This window comes from Hemicordylus capensis, chromosome 4 (genome assembly GCF_027244095.1).
Source record: "Hemicordylus capensis ecotype Gifberg chromosome 4, rHemCap1.1.pri, whole genome shotgun sequence".
NCBI lineage: Eukaryota > Metazoa > Chordata > Lepidosauria > Squamata > Cordylidae > Hemicordylus > Hemicordylus capensis.
In genome coordinates, this window is record NC_069660.1 from 3,472,582 (window position 1) to 3,493,224 (window position 20,643).

Here is a 20,643-nt window from a genome sequence, read left to right on the forward strand (position 1 = left end):
GATTTGTTTCAGCGAATCACCAGAAATGGGCAGTTTTGGGTACAGATCATTCTGTACCCAAAATTTTTCACACATCCGCACTTCTTTATGCAATGAGGGGATCTGACCACTGAGCTCTGGCCCCAGGGGTGTGGAGGAAGAAAGGCGCTCAGGAACAAGGCCCGAGGCCCTCACTTCTTGATTGCTTCTGTTACTTGAATGGTTTCAGGATGGAGCCTGACATGCAAAAAAGATTCTGGGCCTTGGAGGTCAGTGGGCTGGAGGTGGTCTGGGACCAGGGCTCTTCAGCATCCAAGAGGGGGCCAAGGAGGACTCTTCCCAAGCAAGAAGACTATTCCTGCCCTTGTTGGGTGAAAACAGCAGACAGTGGAACAGAACCGTTTGGTGGAGGGAAATTTTATTAGCCATGTAAGAGAAGCAAGCAGAACATTTGAGAAACAAGCAAAAGACAGTCCACAGTGAAAGCCAGTCTTTATGCACAAGAATCTTGGTGCATGGCCACATTCAGAGCAAGCAGGAGGTGAATCCTGGCTGAGGGGATTTTCAAATTCACCCAAGCCCAGCCTCTCAGCCTTGATAATTTCCGCTCTGGACATTCAGGATCTGGGATCACAAAGGATCTGCACGTGCTCTTCACTCCTTGTGCAGAGAATCAAAGGGAGTGAACGTTCCAGAGTTTGCAGGGTCAAAGTCGAGGCACTGAAACAATCAAGTGATCCCAGCGTGGGAGGTGGGGAGGGAAGCAGCAGCAGCAGCAAAGTCCACCTCGCACAGGTCAGCTCCTCTCCACCGGGTCAGAAAGTCGCTTCCCACAGTCAGACAGCCACAGGGGCCTGGGCAGACCTCAAGCTGGGTGGAATGAAGAGCTTGAGGACATTCTGTCGAAAAGGAAGACATCACAGCCTGGTCAGTTCTGCCTGTACTCCTCGCTGGAACCAAGTTCAAGGTTGCTTGAGTAGCCATGATATGCATCCATAAACAACGGGCCTGTTCACACAATTGTTTGGAGGGCCCCTCACAGGGCCCCAGGGCAGGACCCCTCACAGCAGAGCACACCATCTCCATCCCTGCTTGGACCCCTAGCTGTCCCCCACACGATCACTGTCTTCAGCTTTCTGGCAGCTCTGCATAGCTGCAGGAGACCACACCCCCTACCACACTAGCCTCCAAGGATCCAGATGCCATCCCAGCAGCCATCGCCCTGCCCTCCGCTGGGAATGGCTTCAGGGCAGCAGCCGCCCCACCCTCACTGGCCACCCCTGGCAAACCCTGGAGCACTTTGGAGCTGCTCGGTCCTCCCCGGGAGGTGGAGGAGTGGCTGAAGTGAGTGGCGGCCACAGTAGCCCCTTCCCTGCCACAGAGTGATCACCCAGCTCTTGACCGGCTGACACTTGAATCATCCCAGCAGGGTGGGAGGACGAGGCAGGCCTCACACTGAGCGGGGCCGGGCCATGCAATGCCTGCCCTGCCTGGACTCCAGGATTGGGATTTGAGGGCTCCAGAGCATCCTGGGCAGCACCGTCTATAGTCCCTGCTGCCATACCAGAGGCACTGTCTGCACCCATCCTGGGAGGAGAGGGCAGGAAGGGGCTGTGCCCCGCAGCTGGCCACGGTGAGTTAGGTGGAAGACCAGAGGCAAGGGAGGGATGGCATCTCCCACGGGGAGCCCTTGGTCTCTGTCTGGGCTAGCCGGGAGGAGTAGGCCCACTCATCCATTCCCCCCTCCCCAAAAGTTGGCACTGCTGCTCCAGCAACATTAATTGTCCTCCACCTGATCTCTGCCACCCCTGCTGCTGCAATGGGGAGCCCAGTTTCCGCAAGGGGGGCTTTGGCCCCTGACTTCCAATGCTGGAACAATTGAAACCAAAAAGAGAAGCACCTGCAGACCAAGGGCACCTGTCCAGCCCTCCACACCCCTGGCTGTCCCTTTCCACATGCCACCCAAGCACATGCACACACACACACACACACACACACACCCTGCCTCCCAAAGTGGGCATGCTGCCTGGCTGAGCACTGCGCATGCAGCAGGGCATCCGCTTCCAAAAGCACCCCTGTCAGCCCATCCATTCTTTGGCCCTCCAGTTGCAGCCCTAACCCCTTACATGGCCAGGAGCAACACCGAGATGATGGACTCCAAGGTTCCCCACCAGTGGTAGAGGCATCCCCTCAGCGAGCAGCTCTGAAAGAGAAAAGGCAGGAGACACCCTTGAGGCTTAGCAAAGAGGGAGCAGGATGGAAGTGCAGCTTCTCTTCGGATCCCTCTTCCATTTCTTAGTGCAGTCAGTGGTGGCTGATCATCTGGCAAGGATGCCACAAGTTAAGAGCCAATGCCACTCTGCCCTCCACCCGTGCCATGGGGTGGTCAGACCTCTAGGCTATGGAGCTGAGGAATAGGCAGCACGGGAGAGGTGGCCGGGCATCTGAGCCCGAGGCTGTGCCCCCCAACCCCCTGCCCAGGTGGGCTGAAAATTCCTGCAACCTGCATGCAGCCATCATTCAGGCCTTATTAATATATGCTTTATTATTTTTAATTCAATTTCAATGCCAACCTTCAATATAAATATACTCAGGGTGATATTCATAAAGCACATGAATAGTTTGTGTTCTGCAGTAACCATATTAAAAGGAACCAATAAACCCTGCTCACAGGGGAAAGGGGAAGAGCAGAAAAGGAAAGGAGAAGGAGAGGCAGAGATTCCTGGTCAAAGGTTTTGGAGGAGGAGGAGGTTGTCGAGGGATTTTTTTGGGTATGAAAATGAGTGCCATTCCATCACCTCTGGAGTATCGCTTTCAGGCCAATGTGCAGAACCCATTTTTGTGCACAGAAGCCCAAGCTTCAAACTCCTTAAATCAGTCCTGTAGATGGGGTGCTCCTCACTGCCAAAGGGGTGCCCCAGGTGGGCCTCTTTAGAACCCATCTCTCTCTCTGCCACTAGACCAGGAACCGCACCATCCTTTCAACGGCCTTATGCAGTAAATATTGCCCGTGCCCCAACTGCCCACCCCAGGCACTCCAGTGCTTACGGTTCTGGCGTGGTAGAAGCAAGGTGGACACCAGCTGTCTGATTATGCCAGTCAGATGCTCAGCCTGAAACACAGAGAAGCTCCATGAAGGGAGGAAAACTGGAGAGGCTGGAGGAGGAGTGAAGTGGGGGGGGGGGCAGGGGCGATGCTGCTTCACACCTTGTCTCAGCCGCCTCAACAGGGAGCCCTCTCAGGACCCAGAATTTCAGGCTTGGCCTGGCAGTGGGCAGCACAGCAGTTTGCCAGAAATGTCGAGGCACACTGACTCTGTCCACAGCAGGCGGAGGTTAAAGCATGTCTTCGGTCAAGTTGCACGAAGCAGTAGTTAAGCACAACTTGCACAGAGCTGCTGGCCCTTGTTGCTAGCCCTGAAGTCAAGTGGAGGAACAATCTGCAGGGCAGGGGACTCCTCTGACCACACACACGGACTTCTCCACAGCCCCCATCCCATCCCTGCTTTTACTCCCTTTGCACAAATATCTGTCCCTACTGCCTAGTCACGGAGTCAAACATGGATCCCCTGATCCAGCATGCGCTCTCAGTGCTGCAGACAGATCGCCATTCTGGACTGGTCCAAAGGCTTCTAGAGATGGGAGAAGAGCCTCCATACAGCAAGTGGGATGGTGGTAGAAGGACAAGGATGGGCAGTGCCAAAGCAACAGAGGGCACTCTCGGTTCTACCCATGCCAGTCCCTGGTAGAGGGCAGTGAAGGGGGGGACTGATTCCAAGCTTCCCCAGCACTTAATCCAGACTGCCAAAGCTGGAAATACATCCACTGAGTGAAAAATGTTTACAATGCTTTATATATATATATATATGGCACTTCTGAGTATCTAGTGCCCTTCCCATGTGGCACCCTTGCAATCATTGTTAGGGAGGTTATATTGATTTATTTTCGATTTCGATTTCTGATTTATTTTATTTTTTTCAATATTGCAGTTTTTGAGTGAGGTATGTGTATGTATGCTGACAGTGTGTGGTTTGCCCTACGGACCACTAGTGAGCTCATGGCAGTGCTGAGGATAGAAGTACAGAGTCCCTGGTTCACAGCCCAGTCTCTTTGCAAAACCACAGCATGTGTATAGAGTTCACTGCTTTGTGTGATGTCTTGTGGATTGGCCCTATAGGGCATTTCCACAAAATAAATGACAACTTGGGGCTTTTTTACCCCAGCCCTGAGCAGTAGCATAGGGTCTGACCCTGAAAAAAGGGGAGCCGTCAGGCTGGAAAAGCCAGGCCCAGCCCCAAGCCCTGACACCAGGCTCGAGCCTGTGCTTGCCAGCTGGGAGACCGGAGACATCAGAATCGGCAGACACAGAGCTGGAGCTCAAGTGTCCCCAAGAGCCAGCCTCTTCCACACCCCATACCTCATGCTCCCCCAGGCTTGCATAATAGTGCTGGCAACTGGCCAGGAGGGACATAACAGTGTGGAGGAGTTCTGATTTCCAGACCGGAGGGCTGCCCCTTTAAATCTCTCTGCCCTCTCCTGGCTGAAGGGCTGATCTGGTAGGGGCAGTCTGAGCTCGGAGGTATTTAACAGCTCTGGTCCTGCTTGGAGCAAGTTAGTCACTGGGAGCTCTCCAGGGTGCTGAAGCCCACCTGTGCGCTTTCCAGATGACATGCTACAACAGGGGTAAAATGCTTTGGCTTGGCAGGATCATATTGAAAACAATACCCCGAATCTCAAACTCCTACAACAGGAAAATACAGCTATTTCTCTGCAGCGGACTTGCAACCTTGTAGCACTATAACGCAAAGATAAAATCCAAAAGAAAGCATCAGAAATGTGAACGGCACCTTGCTGTCAGCACAGGGACTGCGGTGTCACAAAACAGGAAGTATGGAAGCACGCTGAGGAGATCCGTAGTGACACAGTTGTAGAGTTTAATTTGGAAAGCGCCCTGCCCTTGCCTTGCCTGTTCTTGACTTTAGGACAGAGCAGGGGTGGGTTTAGACTGCCACATCCCATCCCATCCTCCTCTTCCCCTCCCATGCACACCACTCCAGCCAGGGAACACCAAGCCCCCGTCCCTGACATCCTTCCTCCTGCAAAAGGGTGTCTGCACACATTGGAAACCTGGATGCACAAATTGCTGTGTATATAGGGCCACCAATATGACCCAACAAGCATTTATATACCACTTCAGAAGATACAAAATGCACCACACATATTATTCCACCAATTGTTACAACTCCCCTGTCAGGCAGGTAAGTATTATTCCCCATACTGTAGCCTGGCTGTGGCTGAGTGAATAAGTCTAAATCCAACTACTCAGCTGGTGATAGAGGGAAGATTTGAACCCAAGACTTGGGCTTACAGTCTTAGCCGTGAATGCTGCCACCTTTGTTCTTATAACTTGATACTTACATCAACATTTCGAATGGATGACCTTATCACAGAGATGTTGCTAATTCTGAAAAGAAAAAGTGAAGTAGGAGATTCATTTATTCATTCAACTTATATCTTGCCCTTCCTGAAGCGGCTTCAGGGAGGATGACTATGAATTACCATGAGAATTACCATAAATTACCATGACCAGAGAATTACCATGCACTATTCTTGGTTAAAGTTTCAGTTTACTACAGAACTTCTATAGCGGATTTGAGAAACAACCTGAAATATTTTATATGTAACCTCCACAAAAGAAAAGGTTTTGGCGGGGGGAATCAATGGGAAATGTTCCAGATAAGCAGACATTGTAGCTACGTGCAGTTGGGCTCAGCTAACCTTAAACTAAACAATTCTTAATTTGTCATTTTAAATTCAACGGGACTATTCTGAGTAATTTCCGCATCCTGCCAGCCAATGTGTTTTAAACTTTTGTTTTCATCCACTATGAATTCACATGTGAAGAATGGCAGCATGTAAATATTTCAAACAAACAAAATGTCGGGGGTGCGGTGGAATTACCATCAAAAATCATTTTGTTTTTTCCATGATTTTTAAAATCTGTTGTTACCTTTTGCAACACATCAAGAGAAATAAGATTAAAATGCTGCCCAAATCCAACCTGAAATGTTGCTAAGAAGGCAGACGTTTTTCACCCAGTTGCTTCGAAAAAGCACGGATTCCAAGCAACTTAAACTGATATCATGAAAGAGCCAACCAGGTATGCCCAGAGCTCTTCTAAACATCACACGGTGTGTTTTTATCACCACTTCTTCCTTCTCCAGTGACCTCACATACAGATATCAAGAAAACAAGCACACAAAAGGGCCACACAATATACAGTCCACATATACTGATCTAAATGACTTGGTGAAAAACACTGGAGTGTGTGTTTGTGTGGGGGGGATATTGGGAGAAAGACCTCAAGGAACAGTGTCAACAACCCTAACAAGACCACTCTAAATGTGGTAGACTACAATCCACCCACAATACACTAAGTCCAGAATACTGAACAGAGCAGAGCAGGAGAGGGATCTTGGGGTCGTGGTGGACAGCTTGTTGAAAATGTCGACTCAATGTGTGGCAGGTGGGGGAAAGGCAACTTCTATGCTAGGGATCATTAGGAAGGGGATTGGAAATAAAACTGCTAATATTATAATGCCCTCACACAAAACTATGGTGCAGCCACACTTGGAGCACCGTGTACAATTCTGGTCATCACATCTAGAACTGGAAAAGGTGCAGAAGAGGGCAACCAAGATGATCAGGGGCCTAGAGCACCTTTCTTGAGAAGCAAGGCTACAACACCTGGGGCTATTATGTTTAGAAAAAAAGACGACTGCAGGGAGACATGATAGAGGTCTATAAAATCATGCATGGTGTGGAGAAAGTGGATAGAGAGAAATATTTCTCTCTCACACATAACACTAGAACCAGGGGTCATCCCATGAAACTGATTGCCAGGAAATTTAGGACGAACAAACAGAAGTACTTTTTCATACAATGCATCATCAGCTTGTGGAATTCTCTGCCACAAGATGTGGTGCCAGCCAGCAACCTGGATGGCTTGAAGAGGGGTTTGGATCACTTCATGGAGGAGAGGTCTATCAAGGGCTACTAGTTGGAAGACTAAACGCTACCTCCAGCCTCAGAGGCAGGATGCCTCTGAGTATCAGTTGCAGGGGAGAGGGCATGCCCCCAACTCCTGCCTGTAGGCTCCCAGCAGCATCTGGTGGGCCACTGTGTGAAATAGGATACTGGACTAGATGGGCCTCCTTGGGCCTGATCCAGCAGGGCTGTTCTTAGGTTCTTATGTGGAAGGTAATGAGTGCAGGGTCTCCATCTGCCTGTTCCTCAAATAAAGGCAATCAAATGTGCCTAATATCATGCCAATTGATTGGTGAGCTGGCAGCTTTAGTAGATTGATCTTTGCTGTAACCTGAAGGGGGATTTAGAGGGGAAATTTTTGGCTAGAAATCCCAATCAGCCTCAGCCTTGGCTCTAACCTGTAGGATTCAGTGCTACATAGCAGAAGAGCACAAATCTGTGTCTTTGCTGCTACGTTTCTGGTCAAGGGGAGACCAGAAAGGGGCACAAAGGCCCTGGGGAAAACCCAGTCATCTGGACAATATGCAACTCTTATTTCCAAGTTTCTAGAATAAGGAACTGGGTGGACATCCTGTGCAGCTTCCCATTGGCATCATTAGCACCACAGGAGCTGCTGCATGTGCTTTAAAAAGCAATCATTCTCTTGCACAAACAATGGAATTGCACAAATGGAGTTGTGTGGTGTTTGGACACTGGACATGATGGCTGCACAGGATGCCACGACGTGTGCAGAAGAAGAGTGCTTTTGTGCAATGGCCAAGAGGGTGCAGCAGCTCCTGCAGGGCTAAAGACACCTGCGGGAAGCTGCACAGAATGTCAGCCTTTCCTTTAAAGGGCCCCGAGTAGGGAGAGCTAGCCCGAGAATGAAGCAACAAAATGGGACTGGCTTACCCTTGAAGGCCCAGAGTGAGTTTCAGTCTCCCATTGTCGGCAGAAACACCAGCCACCGAATTGACACTCTGGGATCACAAAGAGATTTCTGTTAGCATTAAATGCTTCTGCCATGAGACACACATTCTGAACAAAACTCTGAAAGCCATGGGCAACTCCTAATGAAGAGAGACATGTGGGGCACACAGGCAGAACCCCCAAGTGAAGGCTCCTCCTCAAAGGTGGCCCAACTTCACAAACTTCCCCAAGGACAGAAAAAATTGGGTGTGAGGTGGAGATGTCTCAGATTGCGCAAGCATCACTTGTAGGTGCAGAACATTTGGGGCTTGTCCTCCCCACTGCCTTGCCAGCCAGACCCAGGCTTGGGAAGGATTGTACAGGAGAGGACTGAAGTTACAACAAACACCTCGTTTCCTGTCCATGTCTAGGGTCTCTCTGCACCAGAACCATTCTGCACATCAGGGCAGAGAATAGTAACTGCCCAAAAGATATGACGAAAGAGAAATTCAGGTGATGGGCCACATATGAATAGGTACCCAGGCAGCGTCACACTTCAAAGGGCAAGTTGGCACACCTTACAAATATCCTCACCTGTGAACAGGCATTCCAGCCTGCCTTGCAACACCGTGTTCCAAACTGGTTTTGGTGAAGGTCATTTTTGTGAAAGCAGTTTAACACTTTAACAAGGGAGTAACTTTCCCAGTGAAAAAATGGGACTCCAATTAAATGTAAAGAAGACTAAACTAATGACAACGGGCACAGCAACCAGCCTCAGAACTGATAATGAAGACATTGAAGAGGCGGATAGCTCCTGCCTTTTAGGATCGACCATCAACAGTCAAGGATCCAGCAGTCAAGAAATACGCTGCAGACTAGCACTTGGTACGGTTGCAATGAAGGCCTTGGAAAAGATATTTAGATGCCGTGACATGTCTATACCTACAAAGATTAGAATTGTTCGAACAATGGTTTTTGCTGTGACACTTTATGGATGCAAAAGCTGGACTTTGAAGAAGCAAGACAGAAAAAGTATGGATACTTTTGAAATTTGGTGCTGGAGAAGACTTTTGAGGATACCATGGACAGCCAGGAAAACAAAAAATTGGATCATAGAACAAATCAATCCAGAATTTGCACTTGAGGCACAAATGACCAGGGTCAAACTATCATACTTTGGACACATTATGCAAAAACCCAGCTCCCTTGAGAAGTCCATAATGCTGTGAAAAGTGGAAGGAAAGAGAAGAAGAGGACGACCAGCAGCAAGGTGGACAGACTCGATTACGACAGCAATGAAGGCACCACTGAGAGACCTTGAAGGCCAAGCTGAAGACAGATCATCCGGGAGAGAATCTTTCTATGTGGTTGCTAAGAGTCGACACTGACTTTATGGCACCTAATGAATCTATCAATCAATTTTCCCAGGCCCAGCCCAGAAAGGGAGTGTTCTGATCCAGCAACAGGCAGATTTTGCACCTTCATGTCCTTTTTGCTTTGTACAAAATATGACTTTCCTTGGTGCTCAGGATTTTATTTTTTGGTGGTACAGAATTAGGGCTGGAAGTTCAAAATTCAAACAAATCCCAGGACAAACCTTCCAAGGACAATCGGAAAACTGAAGACTGTCTCAGGGGTTCCCCAAGGAGACATTTCAGAGGATTTTCTCAAATATTTTCCCCCATTCCACAGAATACAGGCTGGCAGGCAAGGGTACATTTCTCAGTGGTGCCACTCAGGAGTTCCTCTAAAAGCTACTTAATTCCAACAGGACTCCTGCCATGTAAGTTAGTCAGGACTGCTCAATGTCAGCTAAGTGACACAAGTGAGATTGCCTGTGGTAGAGATATCGGGGTGGGGGTTGGTCCAGTGTAGGGGCTCCCTGTACAGCCTGCACCAGCATCCCTTGTGTGACCGAGGAGGTGTGTCTCTTGAGTAGGGCACCCACTCAGGGCACCACCAAGCCTCTCTTGTGCCCCCTAGAGTCATCACACACACTCCCAGGTGCTTGTGAAGACTCTGCCCCCTGCCAAGTTAAAGCCCCAGGTGGTCTCACTGGTCCACTACTTACGGCACGGATGGCAAGGAGGACTTGGTAGGCACCCCTGGGATGATCGCCGTAGAGCCTCATCTCTATATTCTGCTGCACCTGGACCTTTCCTGGTTCTATCAAGAGCAATAGAACCCGGTGTGCAATCTGCATCATCTGTGCGTTGGAAGCCTACAAGAATCCAGGAAATGAGGAGAAGTCTGTGCCTGGAAGAAACTCTGCTGCTCGTCATTTATTCATTCATTCACTCACTCACTCACTCATCCATGACGACATGCTACCAATGCTCATGGTGCTTTATAAAGTAATGTAGCGAAAGAGAGGACCCCTGCCCCACGAGCTTACAGTTCAAAGGTAGCTGAGCCCAGGGGAGGGGATTAGCCTAAAGTCCAATGGAGCCCTCTTCCCCCCTTCCACTGGCCCGCAGCTGCACACACATGGGAGCATGCTGACTGTGACATGCAATGGGAGGTGGTATGCTCCTCCCAGCTGCAAATCCAGCACTTTCTCTGCTTGTCCCAGCCCACGGGTTACTCCTGTGTGGGCTTGTTCCATGTTCCGTTTTATGTTCCTGTCCTGGCTGTTGCTGCAAATCAGAAACTGCCCAGTGTGTATGCAAGGGGGGAACGTCTACAACAACACTTGTTGTTCTGTCGCTCACTTGGTTCACTCTTTGTTGGAAGGCAGCTGTCATAAGAACATAGGAAGCTGCCTTACACTGGGTCAGACCATCCGTCCATCTAGCTCAGTATTGTCTACACTAACTGGCAGCAGCCCTCCAAAGGGTATGAGCAGGAATCTTTCCCAGGCTATCTGGTGCTGCCAGAGTTGGAACTTGGTTGAACCTTCTGCGTGCAAAGCAGGAGCTCTGCCACTGAATTAAGCCCCCACCCCCTTTGATAACTCTTGCCTCTTAAGTTTGGAGGGATTGGGGTACAAAGTGTCGCTTTTAATGTTCAGGCTGTTCTAGGGTCCAGGGATCCTACTGTCCATCTCGCAGCGTTATGACCCAAGTTCAGCTTCCTGTTCACATGTCATCATGAGCAACTGTGCAGGGATATGCAGACCGGTGAACAGCCCTGCTCAGTCTGTGTGAGCAGAATCTGGTGGGGCTGGCACAGCCCTTCTCTGCCCCAATCCGTTTTTGAATTAGGCATGGGACACAAACTTCCTCTTCAAGGAAATTCATAGAGTGAATCCTCCCAAGGAGAAATTTCGAATAGTTGTCTAAGAAGAAGGGTCCTCAACATCCCTACATGCTGGCTGGTGAGTAGGAGAAGCCCACACTTCTTTGCCTGCCCGTCCAGCATGAGAAAAGGGGGCATTCACTGCTGGCTACCCATAGGAAACCTTTTCCCCTTGGGGGGCTGCCAGCTGAGTGACAGCTTGCTCTTTGCTGGCTCCTTCCTGCCTCTCTGCAGAAAAAGATGGTGCGGGAACAGGGTCCATCTTCACTCTTTTGCCCCAGGGCCCACTCCTTCCTAATGCCCCTGGGTGCTGGGTGATTGAGCCCCTGGCATGGGGCCAAATTAAACTTGAACATATGAAACACACATACACACGCACACACACGCACACACACACACACACACACAGTGTCCAACCTGAATGGAGTTGGATATATGGGCGGGGCGGGGCGGGGAGATTCATTTCCACTCATTTAGCCAAGCTTCCTATTTGTAGAGGAAGTTCATTGGGGACCTTCAGAACAATCAGGTCAATCCTTCCACAACAATTTTTGCAAGTTGCCCAGAGAACAATTGTCATCGGATGGCTGATAAAGTTGTTCTTCCCACTACAGTCAACCAACCAACCAACCAACAACCCAGTCATCCCACAACAATCAAATGGTTGTCAATCTTGGGTCCCCAGATATTGTTGGACTACAATTCCCATCATCCCCAGCCAAAATGGCCTTTGTGGCCGAAGATGAAGCGAGTTGTAGTCCAGCAACCTCTTGGGACTCAAGATTGAGAACCGGTGCCTGAACCACTAAGGTCATTCCCACAACAGGCAGGGAGGACAGGTGGTGGGGAAGGCAGGGGTCAACCTACCTTCCCCCAGAGGATCGATCTTTGTTTCTTCAGTGCACGAGTCACACACCCAGAGGACCCTTGCTGCCAGGAGCAGTGAGGATCAACAGAGGCCAGGACTCATTTCCCCGGCCTCTGGATATCCCACAAGGCACCACACAATGAGCACAGTGGCTTGGGAGATTCCCCCATCAGACAGGTGCTCTAGGTCCCCTTCTCTGATGCCTAGAGTGCCCATCTGCATGCAGGAGACACACAATCCTGGCAGCCGGGTTACGGGCACGATTGTGCCTTTAGCCTTGGCTAAGAGCCGGGCTAAGGAGTGGGGTCAGGCTGGGCGGCCAGGATCCCCGCCAGGATCCCCGCAGATCCAGCACTCCACATGAGCAGCTGAGCCCAGGCTAGGGGTTAACATAAGAACATAAGAACAGCCCTGCTGGATCAGGCCCAAGGCCCATCTAGTCCAGCATCCTGTTTCGCACAGTGGCCCACCAGATGCTGCTAGAAGCCACAGACAGGAGTTGAGTTGCTTCCTCTCAGTGAGGAGCTGAGCAAAGCCCAAGCACCTTTCCTGAATCTATGTGGCACGTGTACCACACCGTTTCTTTTCATTATTTTCACTGCACCTGGTGGTGCTGCTGTTGGCACCTCCAGCAAGGTCGGGTTCATACTGAGGTCTTTGCCATGTCCTAAGGCAAGTTTGGGGCCACTGGTGATCCAGGCATCTGTGGGGAAGGCTCAGTGACCCATCACTAGGTCCACAGACGTCGGCCATGAGGAACTGCTCTGCCAGTGCTGCCATGCTCTGTGTGCACCAAGGAGATCACATCTCATCATGCAGAATAGTTCATGTGCGAGCTAGACTGAATGTCTCCACTTCAAGGGCCAAACTGGATCTGACCGGGGAGGATTAAGCCTTTTGCCGCCTGTCAGTGGCCAATGATTTGTCACCCCCACTGCCACAGGGAGGAGGGTAGGGGTGGCATCAAGGAGGAAGTCCCCCCTTTTCCCTTCTAAAAGGAGGGACTACCTCCTCAACGCCACCCCTAACCTCCTCGCTGTGGCAGTGGGGTGGCAAATGGCTTAATCTCTCGCCACTGCCACCGCTGCCACACAGTGGCCACTTAAAAAGTTTTTTTTAAAAAGACTCAACTTCCCCCACCCAAGATTTGCCGCTCCCCCAGAATCTGCCACCGTATGCAGTAATCCACCTAAGGGGGCAGCCACATTTGTATGGGTGGCTGCCCCCAATAAAATGGGAATACTCTACTTTTACAATGAAGGGGGCATATGCATACCTCCCCTCTCCCTGCAACCCATCACCCCAGATATTTTTCTCCCACCCTGGCTCCAATGCCAGAAATGAACCAGGCTAGGGGTGGAAAAGTGGCAGAAGGTGGCAGATGGTGGGAAGAGAAGGGAGCATCGAAAGGGAAAGTTCCGCTCCCGTCAGCAGCACCCATAGGAAGCTGCCTCCTCCCGAGTCAGACCCTTGGTCCATCTAGCTCAGTATTGTCTACACAGACCGGCAGCAGCTTCTCCAAGGTTGCAGGCAGGATTCTCTCCCAACCCTATCTGGAGATGCCAGGGAGGTGTTCTTCCCAGAGCGGCCCCATCCCCTAAGTGGCATCTCTTACAGTGCTCACACATGCAGTCTCCCATTCAATGCAAACCAGGGTGGACCCTGCTTAGCAAAGAGGGCAATTCATGCTTGCTAGCAGAAGCTGTCTAAGAGTTAGACCCCTTCCCTCCCTCTGCTTGAGACAGGAGCAGGGCAGGCATGTGGATAAGCAAACACGTGAGACTGGGTTGGCCTTGAGAACGAGAAGCGACACATTTTAACAGGGAGGCCAGGAAACACAAGAAGGTGCTTGGTGTGGCTAATACTGAGGGATTGTGGGAGAGACCGAGGTAGAAAGCATACTGACCTGGGGTATCACAAAGCGGAAGGCACCCGCTTGGCTCCACCGGTTGAGCTTTGGAAAAACAACAACAAAAGGGAGAGCTCAGACTTCCAGGTCTCTCTCTGAAGAGCAGAGAATCCATCCAACTTCCCCAAAGTGCACTGGACTTGTGGAAAGTCAGGCTCCAACTGCACATGATATGTGACATTTTCCTTTATGAGTTTTTTAAAAAACCCAAACCAACTTGCAGCAGGCGGTGTCTGAGTGGAAGAAGGGTGCATGGAGAGCAGGGGCTTCACCCCTTTTCTTCGTCCCTTCCCAGCTCAGACTCCCCTTCCCCAAAAGAAAGGAAAGGAAAGATTGTGCCGCTGAGTCGGTGTCACCCACAGAGCCCTGTGGTTGTCACTGGTAGAATACAATACAGGAGGGGTTTCCCATTGCCGCCTCCCACACAGTCTGAGACAATGCCTTTCAGCATCTTTCCTAGATCACGGCTGCCCGATATAGGGGTCTCCAATAGTCTGGGAAACACACCAGCGAGGATTCGAACTGGCAGCCTCATGCTCGCTAGGCAAGTGGCTTCCGCGCTGTGCCATGAGGTGGCTTCCAGCTGCCTATGAACTCCAAGAGGGCCATGGAAAATGCGGGCATGGTCCCATTGCTCTCCCGAAAGCTGTCAGCAGCACTTCAGACTCTGCTTGTTTAAAGACTTCCTGCCTGAAGCCCAGTTCAGAGAATGTTCTCAGCAACTTACCTCCTTTTTGGGAACGGTGAAGGCCTGGGGAGGCACCAGGGCCAGGAGCAGAACATTGAGTAAGTTTCCACTCAGGAGCATGTTCATGGGGGACCCATTCAGTGGTGCATGAGGAAGTGGGGTGGAGACAAGGGGGACCTTGAAGTTTTGCCCTCCAGGGAGATGCATTTCAGCCTGGAAAGACATATACAGAAGAAGCTGCTGCCCTTTGCTGAGTCACACCTTTGGCCCACCGAGCTCAGTGTTGTCTAGAGGCACCTTTTAAAGTGGCAATTCTCTTCTATTTAGCGGGGGAGAGCAACCGGCCCTGTCCAACCCCAGCACAGCATCCCTCCAGTGGCTGTTGCTGGTGCTATCTGCCTTATGTTTCTCTTTAGATTGTGATTCCTTTGGGGACAGGGAAATACGTCTTATTTATGTATTGTTTGTTTTTCTATGCAAACCACTTTGAGAACTTGGGCTGAAGAGTGGTATATAAATATTCATAGTAGTCGTCGTCGTAGTAGTAGTTGAAGTAGTCTACACAGACTGGCAGCCACTCAGGCAGCGATAGAGTCTTCCCTGTCATCTGCTGCCTGATTCTTTTTAATGCAAATGGTAAGGATGGAATTTGGGGTCTCATCATATACCCTTTTCTACTGAACCAGACCGTTGGCCTTTCTGGCTTAGGACTATCAAAACATTATGCTCCGCTTACAGCAGTGGGGCCTCCAATGACCTTTAGGTCTAGGCTCCAAAATTACCTAGGTGTCCCCACACAGTGAAAGACCTTTCCCATCACCTGCTACCTGAAATAATTTCAAGTGGAGATGTCAGGGATGGATTGAACCTGTGACCTTCTGCATGCTAAGCAGTTGCTTTATCACTGAGCTACGGTCCCTCCCTAGGACAAGCAAGAATGACTCACAGGATGAATCTGAGCCCCATTTCATCAGGCCTAAATGCCTTCTAAATGCTGCTGCTGCTGCTAATGTCAACAACAACAACAGTAGACATGAAAGTTTGCAGTGTGTGAGAAACCAGGCCACGGCTCCAAGGAGCCTACCACCAAAATTTCTACAAACAGCAGCCAACAATGTGATCCACCCATCCCGTTCATTTTCCTTTTTTTAATCTTTTGACCTGTAGTTCACCAGACCACAGCTTCTCAGGGTGAGGTATGGCAGTCAACAAACCCCTTCTCAAAGTCACAGCCAAGCTGGGATAATTGGTTAAGCTTTTTCACACAAGGACAAAAGAAATATTCAACTGAAGTCCAGTTGTCAAAATAAAGAGTTTGCCCAAGAAATTAAATTCCATGGTAAATTCCAGCCAACAATAGAAGAAGGAAAAATAACCTGAGCTGCTGTTGTAATGTTTGATGCCTCTGTAGCTATTGGCTGCCAGAGCCCTGCTACAATTTTATGGCATGTTTTTTGATTAGTCCCGCAACTCAGATTTAGCACAAGCTGTCAGCACATGAGGTGGAAAGTGGGGGCAGAGAAGTGGAGAGCTAGTCTGATCAGATTCATAGACTGAAGCCAAGATCAGGCATGCAGAAGCAAGCCAGGCACAGATCTTTGCATGATAAAAGAATCAAAGGGGCCCAGGACTGCCCTCTAATTTAGGCAAGTAGGGAGGGGAAAGAGAGATAACGAAAAGAAAGGGGGGAATTTCTGCCATTATAACCCTCAAAATGTATTGCATATAAATATGACAACGGTTGAGCTAATAACTTGGAACCTGGAGTGTGTGATCTACTTGACAAGGTCTACAAGAGGGGTGTCCATTTGAATCGTCCTTCTACATGGGCCCCCAGATCCTTTTTAAACAGGGTTAGTCACATGCTACCTGGGACACAAGTACAGCCGCAGCACCCTTCCTCTCTGTGCCATGCATTTATTCATAAGAACAGCCCTGCTGGATCAGGCCCAAGGCAGCCCATCTAGTCCAGCATCCTGTTTCGCACAATGGCCCACCAGAAGCCGCTGGAAGCCACAGGCAGGAGCTGAAAGGGGCATGCCCTCTCTCCTGCTGTGACTCCCCTGCAACTGCTGCTCAGAGGCATCCTGCCTTGGAGGCTGGATGTGGCCTTTAGCCATCTGACTAGTAGCCAATGCCTTTCCCCCATGAAGTTATCCCAAGCCCCTCTAAAAGCCTCATTTGAGGAGCCTGTACCAGGTTTATTTTTAAAATGATCGCAGGGACAGTCATTCACACCAAAATATGTATGTGTAGAGACATCTGAATGTATGTGTAGAGACAGCAGAGGAAGGCTGTTCACAGACGAGCAGCCTACCCCTGGGTAGGGCTGCTCGTGTGAAGAGCCAGGATCAGCCTTGATCCCGGTGGTGTCCCCCTTTTAGAGCACCCTTCTATCCTGGTGAATGGCTGTGTGGATGCTTGCTGCACTGCACGCAGCCTGAGCAGCAACCGAGCCGGGTGCTTAGAGAACCCAACTCATGGGGTAATCCCCCAATGGGCTGGGCTCCTCATGTGGCACCTGGGGGCCAGACAGCGTTTCCCTGGCCTCCAGAATGCCACACAGCACATTGCATCGGTGATAACCTGCACAGCCGCAGGGTGACGGAAAGAATCAGGAAGATCATGTGGGGGACGGTAGTATACTCCTGCCTTCCCCTCCCTGGCCCCAGGGATTTGAATCGCATGAATGGCCTTGATGTCTGAATAGGGATAGTCACACCACCAAAGGAGATTTAGGATGGACAAAAGAAAATCCTTCTTCTTTTGTCCTACAGAACTCATCGCCACCTGATACAGTGATGGCCACTTGACTTCAAAAGGGAATTCTATAAATTCACGGAGGAGGCTAATTGTCACGTTGCCTGTATGGAGTTCTGTGTTCAGCTGAGTGCCACAGACTGAGGGGCACTAGAGAGGGAGGGCTCTTGTCTTTGTGCCCCGCATGTGGGCTTCACAGCGGGTGTTGGGCTGGCCACTGTGGGTGCAGGATGCTGGGCCAGATGGAGCAGCTGCGGTCTGATCTAGCAGCCAGGCTCCTCTGGGGCTCTCTGGATCTCATGGATGCAGGCAGGTGAGCATAGGTGTGCAGGAGTCTCTTGCCCACCGGGGGCCATAGGACCACCCGCCCCCCCTCCAGGAGCCACACTTACTTGATAGCCAAGTTCCATGACGCCACTGTGAAGAGAGAAGGCATCGGCAGAGAGCTCCATCGTTCCTTGGCCTACATGTGACGAGAGTGAACCTGAGGGGGAATGGGAAGCGGAGAGCCGTAAGACTCCTTCAGGAAGGGCTCCTGCACAGGCCTGTGCGAGAATACTGCTGCTGACATGCGGCCTTGCAGGTCTTCTGTCAATAGCAGCCACTGGTCCAAACCAGGAGTGTGGCATGATGTGTGTGGCATTGACCCCTTTGCCCCCCGCCATGGCCCCAGCAGTGGATCAGATCCCAAAGTGGGGGGCGGGGGTAGGGGGCAAGGCTGGTAGGACCAGCCAAGGGTGGGCGTGCCCAGTGCTTCTCAAGAACCAGAGGCTCTCCAGCTCTGGTTGGGCTAGTTCTCTCACCCACAGACCAACCCCAGCAGGAGAGTCCCTCAGGTGGGCCGTGCCTGGCACAGCTGCTCACAGCAAGGCAGGAACCGAGCCTGAAGCCTAGAGGGCTCTAGAGGGCTAGCCAGGCCCTGTGTGGTGCAGCTCAGCCGGATCGCCTGTCCTGGCGAGGCCTCTCTGGCCAACATCTCTGTGGTGCTGCAGCACAGCAAAGAACAAGCCAGGAGCCCAGGAAAAGAACGAGGAGCAGGCAGGGAGTATAAAGCAGCTGAGCTGGGCCTTGCACCTTCATCTGGTGAAGAACCCTTCCATGGGTACTACTTGGGATTTAGGGAGCTGGAGTTGGGGGCTCGTCCATGAGAGAAGTTGCCCTGACCGTCAGGGCGGAGCTCACCTTGAAGCAAATTCAGCACAGTTTCAATTACACCATTTACAAGTGGGCAGAGCTGTGGGAGGAAAAAAGGCACAGAGATGATCCACAAGGTCATAGGGACATAGGAAGCTGCCATATACCGAGTCAGACCCTTGGTCCACCTAGTTCAGTGTTGTCTACACAGACTGGCAGCGGCTTCTCCAAGGCTGCAGGCAGGAGTCTCTCCCAGACCCAGCCCTCTCTGGAGATGCTGCCAGGAAGGGAACTGGGAACCTTCTGCTCTTCCCAGAGTGGCTCCATCCCTTAAGGGGGAATCTCTTCCAGGGCTCACACATCAAGTCTCCCATTCAGATGCAACCAGGGCAGACCCTGCTTAGCTAAGGGGACAAGTCATGCTGGCCACCACAAGACCAGCCTTGATTGTCGCGCTCACTCAGTCTATGGGCCAGCCAACACATCTCCCCGCCATTTGTCTGCTTGGAAGAAGATTGGATTTACTTAGCCACCCAGGAGGGAGATCCCAAGAGAACTGGAGAAAGATGGATGCTTCTTCTGTTTAATCATGGGACCTCGCTTGGTGGGGGCGGTGTGGGGGAGGAACATGCCCTCTGGTCATTGGGTAACACTCCCCAATTGGGCTGTTATTGATGCTGTGCTTTGCACAGTGCCTAAGATCAATATAAGGACAACTGCATCTTTCTTTCTTTCTTTCTTTCTGCCTCAAAAAGGATCCCTGTTTGTTCCTGTTGGTGCTGGGGGGTTAGAGACTCCCCTGACTGAGATCCTGGTGGCAGAGTCCTCCGGGGGTGGGGCCTCCTCCGAGGAAGAGCCCTCCACCCGCCCTCCACCCAATCTGGAACCGGCGACCAACCAGAACCAGCTCCCTCATTCAGAACCACCAGAGACCCACCCACCACCTCAGGATGTGGAGGGCTGCCTCCCTCCCAAACCCTAGGCCCAGTTCCAACCCCGAGTGCCAAATCACCACCGGACCCCCTCAGGAGTGTCATTGCAGGGCCCAGACTCAGGTAGAGCAGCAAGGGCAAGAGTGCTCGTCCGGCAGCTTGCAGGCAGGTCTTGGAAAGGTCTCCTCAAGCGAAAGGGCCACCTTGTGAGGAGGAGGAGGAGGAGGAGGAGGAGGAGGAGGAGGAGGAGGAGAGAGCAACAGGCTCAGCTGGGGGAGATGAGACTGAGTCGAGCCGGGAGATGGATGGAGACCTCCTGGTTCCTACTTAGCCAGCTCAGTCTCAGGCACCCACAGTCCCCTTTGGCTGCGTTCCTGCGCCTCCGCCCTCACTTGCTGCTGCACTGGCCTTTCCTTCTGGCTACATCACGCTGCTCCTGCCGACCGTGCCTAGCCAAGCCAAGGCCATTCCGGTGAAGTCCAGGCATAGTGGCAGCAGATCCAAATAATTGCAGCAATTTCTGTTTTCCATGGGAGAGAGGCATGCTTAGCAGGAACGGCTCATTCTAATGAGTCAGGGTGGGGAGGCGCCAAAGAAGGCCCAGCTGCCTCTGCTTCCTGGAGCTCCCTTTGCTCCTCTCTATCCCGCCCCATTGTTAATGGTCATGAATCCTGCTGCCTGTTACGATCTTCTGGAGAGGACCAGTTACGGATGCCACCGGCTCATCTGGTGGCAACTCAGGACTGGGCTTTCTCTGTGGCTGCCCCAGGGCTTTGGAACTCTCTCCCTGCCGAAATAAGAGCATCTCCTTCTCCGTCTGTTTTTCAGGAAGACCCTCAAGACTCTCCTGTTCTCGCAAGCTTTTAATTAATTTTAATAATTTTAATAATTTGTTTTAATAACTGTTTTATACTATTGTTTTTATTGTGTCTTGTGTCTTTTAATCGGTGTTGATTTTTTAATATTTCAAATCTTGTACACCTCCAAGAGATGTACATATCAGGTGGTACAAAAATATAATGAATAAATAAACAAAAAACAAAGAAAGAAAGAAAGAAAGAATGATTGAATGAATGAATGAATAAAAGCTGTGCTTCCTGCAGGCTGGCCATGCACCAGGTAGAGCTGTGTGGTTAACTACACAGCTCTATCTGCTGCGCAGACAGCCTGCAGACAGCCCAGGGCGGGAGAGAAAGGAGCAA

The 20,643-nt window shown here is 50.9% G+C and overlaps 1 protein-coding gene across 1 annotated transcript; it reads right to left on the reverse strand.

Moving 5' to 3' along the window:
• Nucleotides 1-407: 407 nt before the first annotated feature.
• Nucleotides 408-18,589, reverse strand: LOC128325292 (bactericidal permeability-increasing protein-like). The gene is made up of 10 exons (XM_053250927.1): nt 18,558-18,589; nt 17,768-17,859; nt 14,655-14,828; nt 13,925-13,972; nt 9,985-10,134; nt 7,917-7,984; nt 5,397-5,442; nt 3,028-3,091; nt 2,106-2,182; nt 408-878 (listed from the first exon to the last, which is right to left on the reverse strand). Exons 2-10 carry the CDS (start codon nt 17,825-17,827, stop codon nt 816-818), a joined length of 750 nt encoding a protein of 249 aa, XP_053106902.1. The 5' UTR covers nt 17,828-17,859; nt 18,558-18,589; the 3' UTR covers nt 408-815.
• Nucleotides 18,590-20,643: the final 2,054 nt, after the last annotated feature.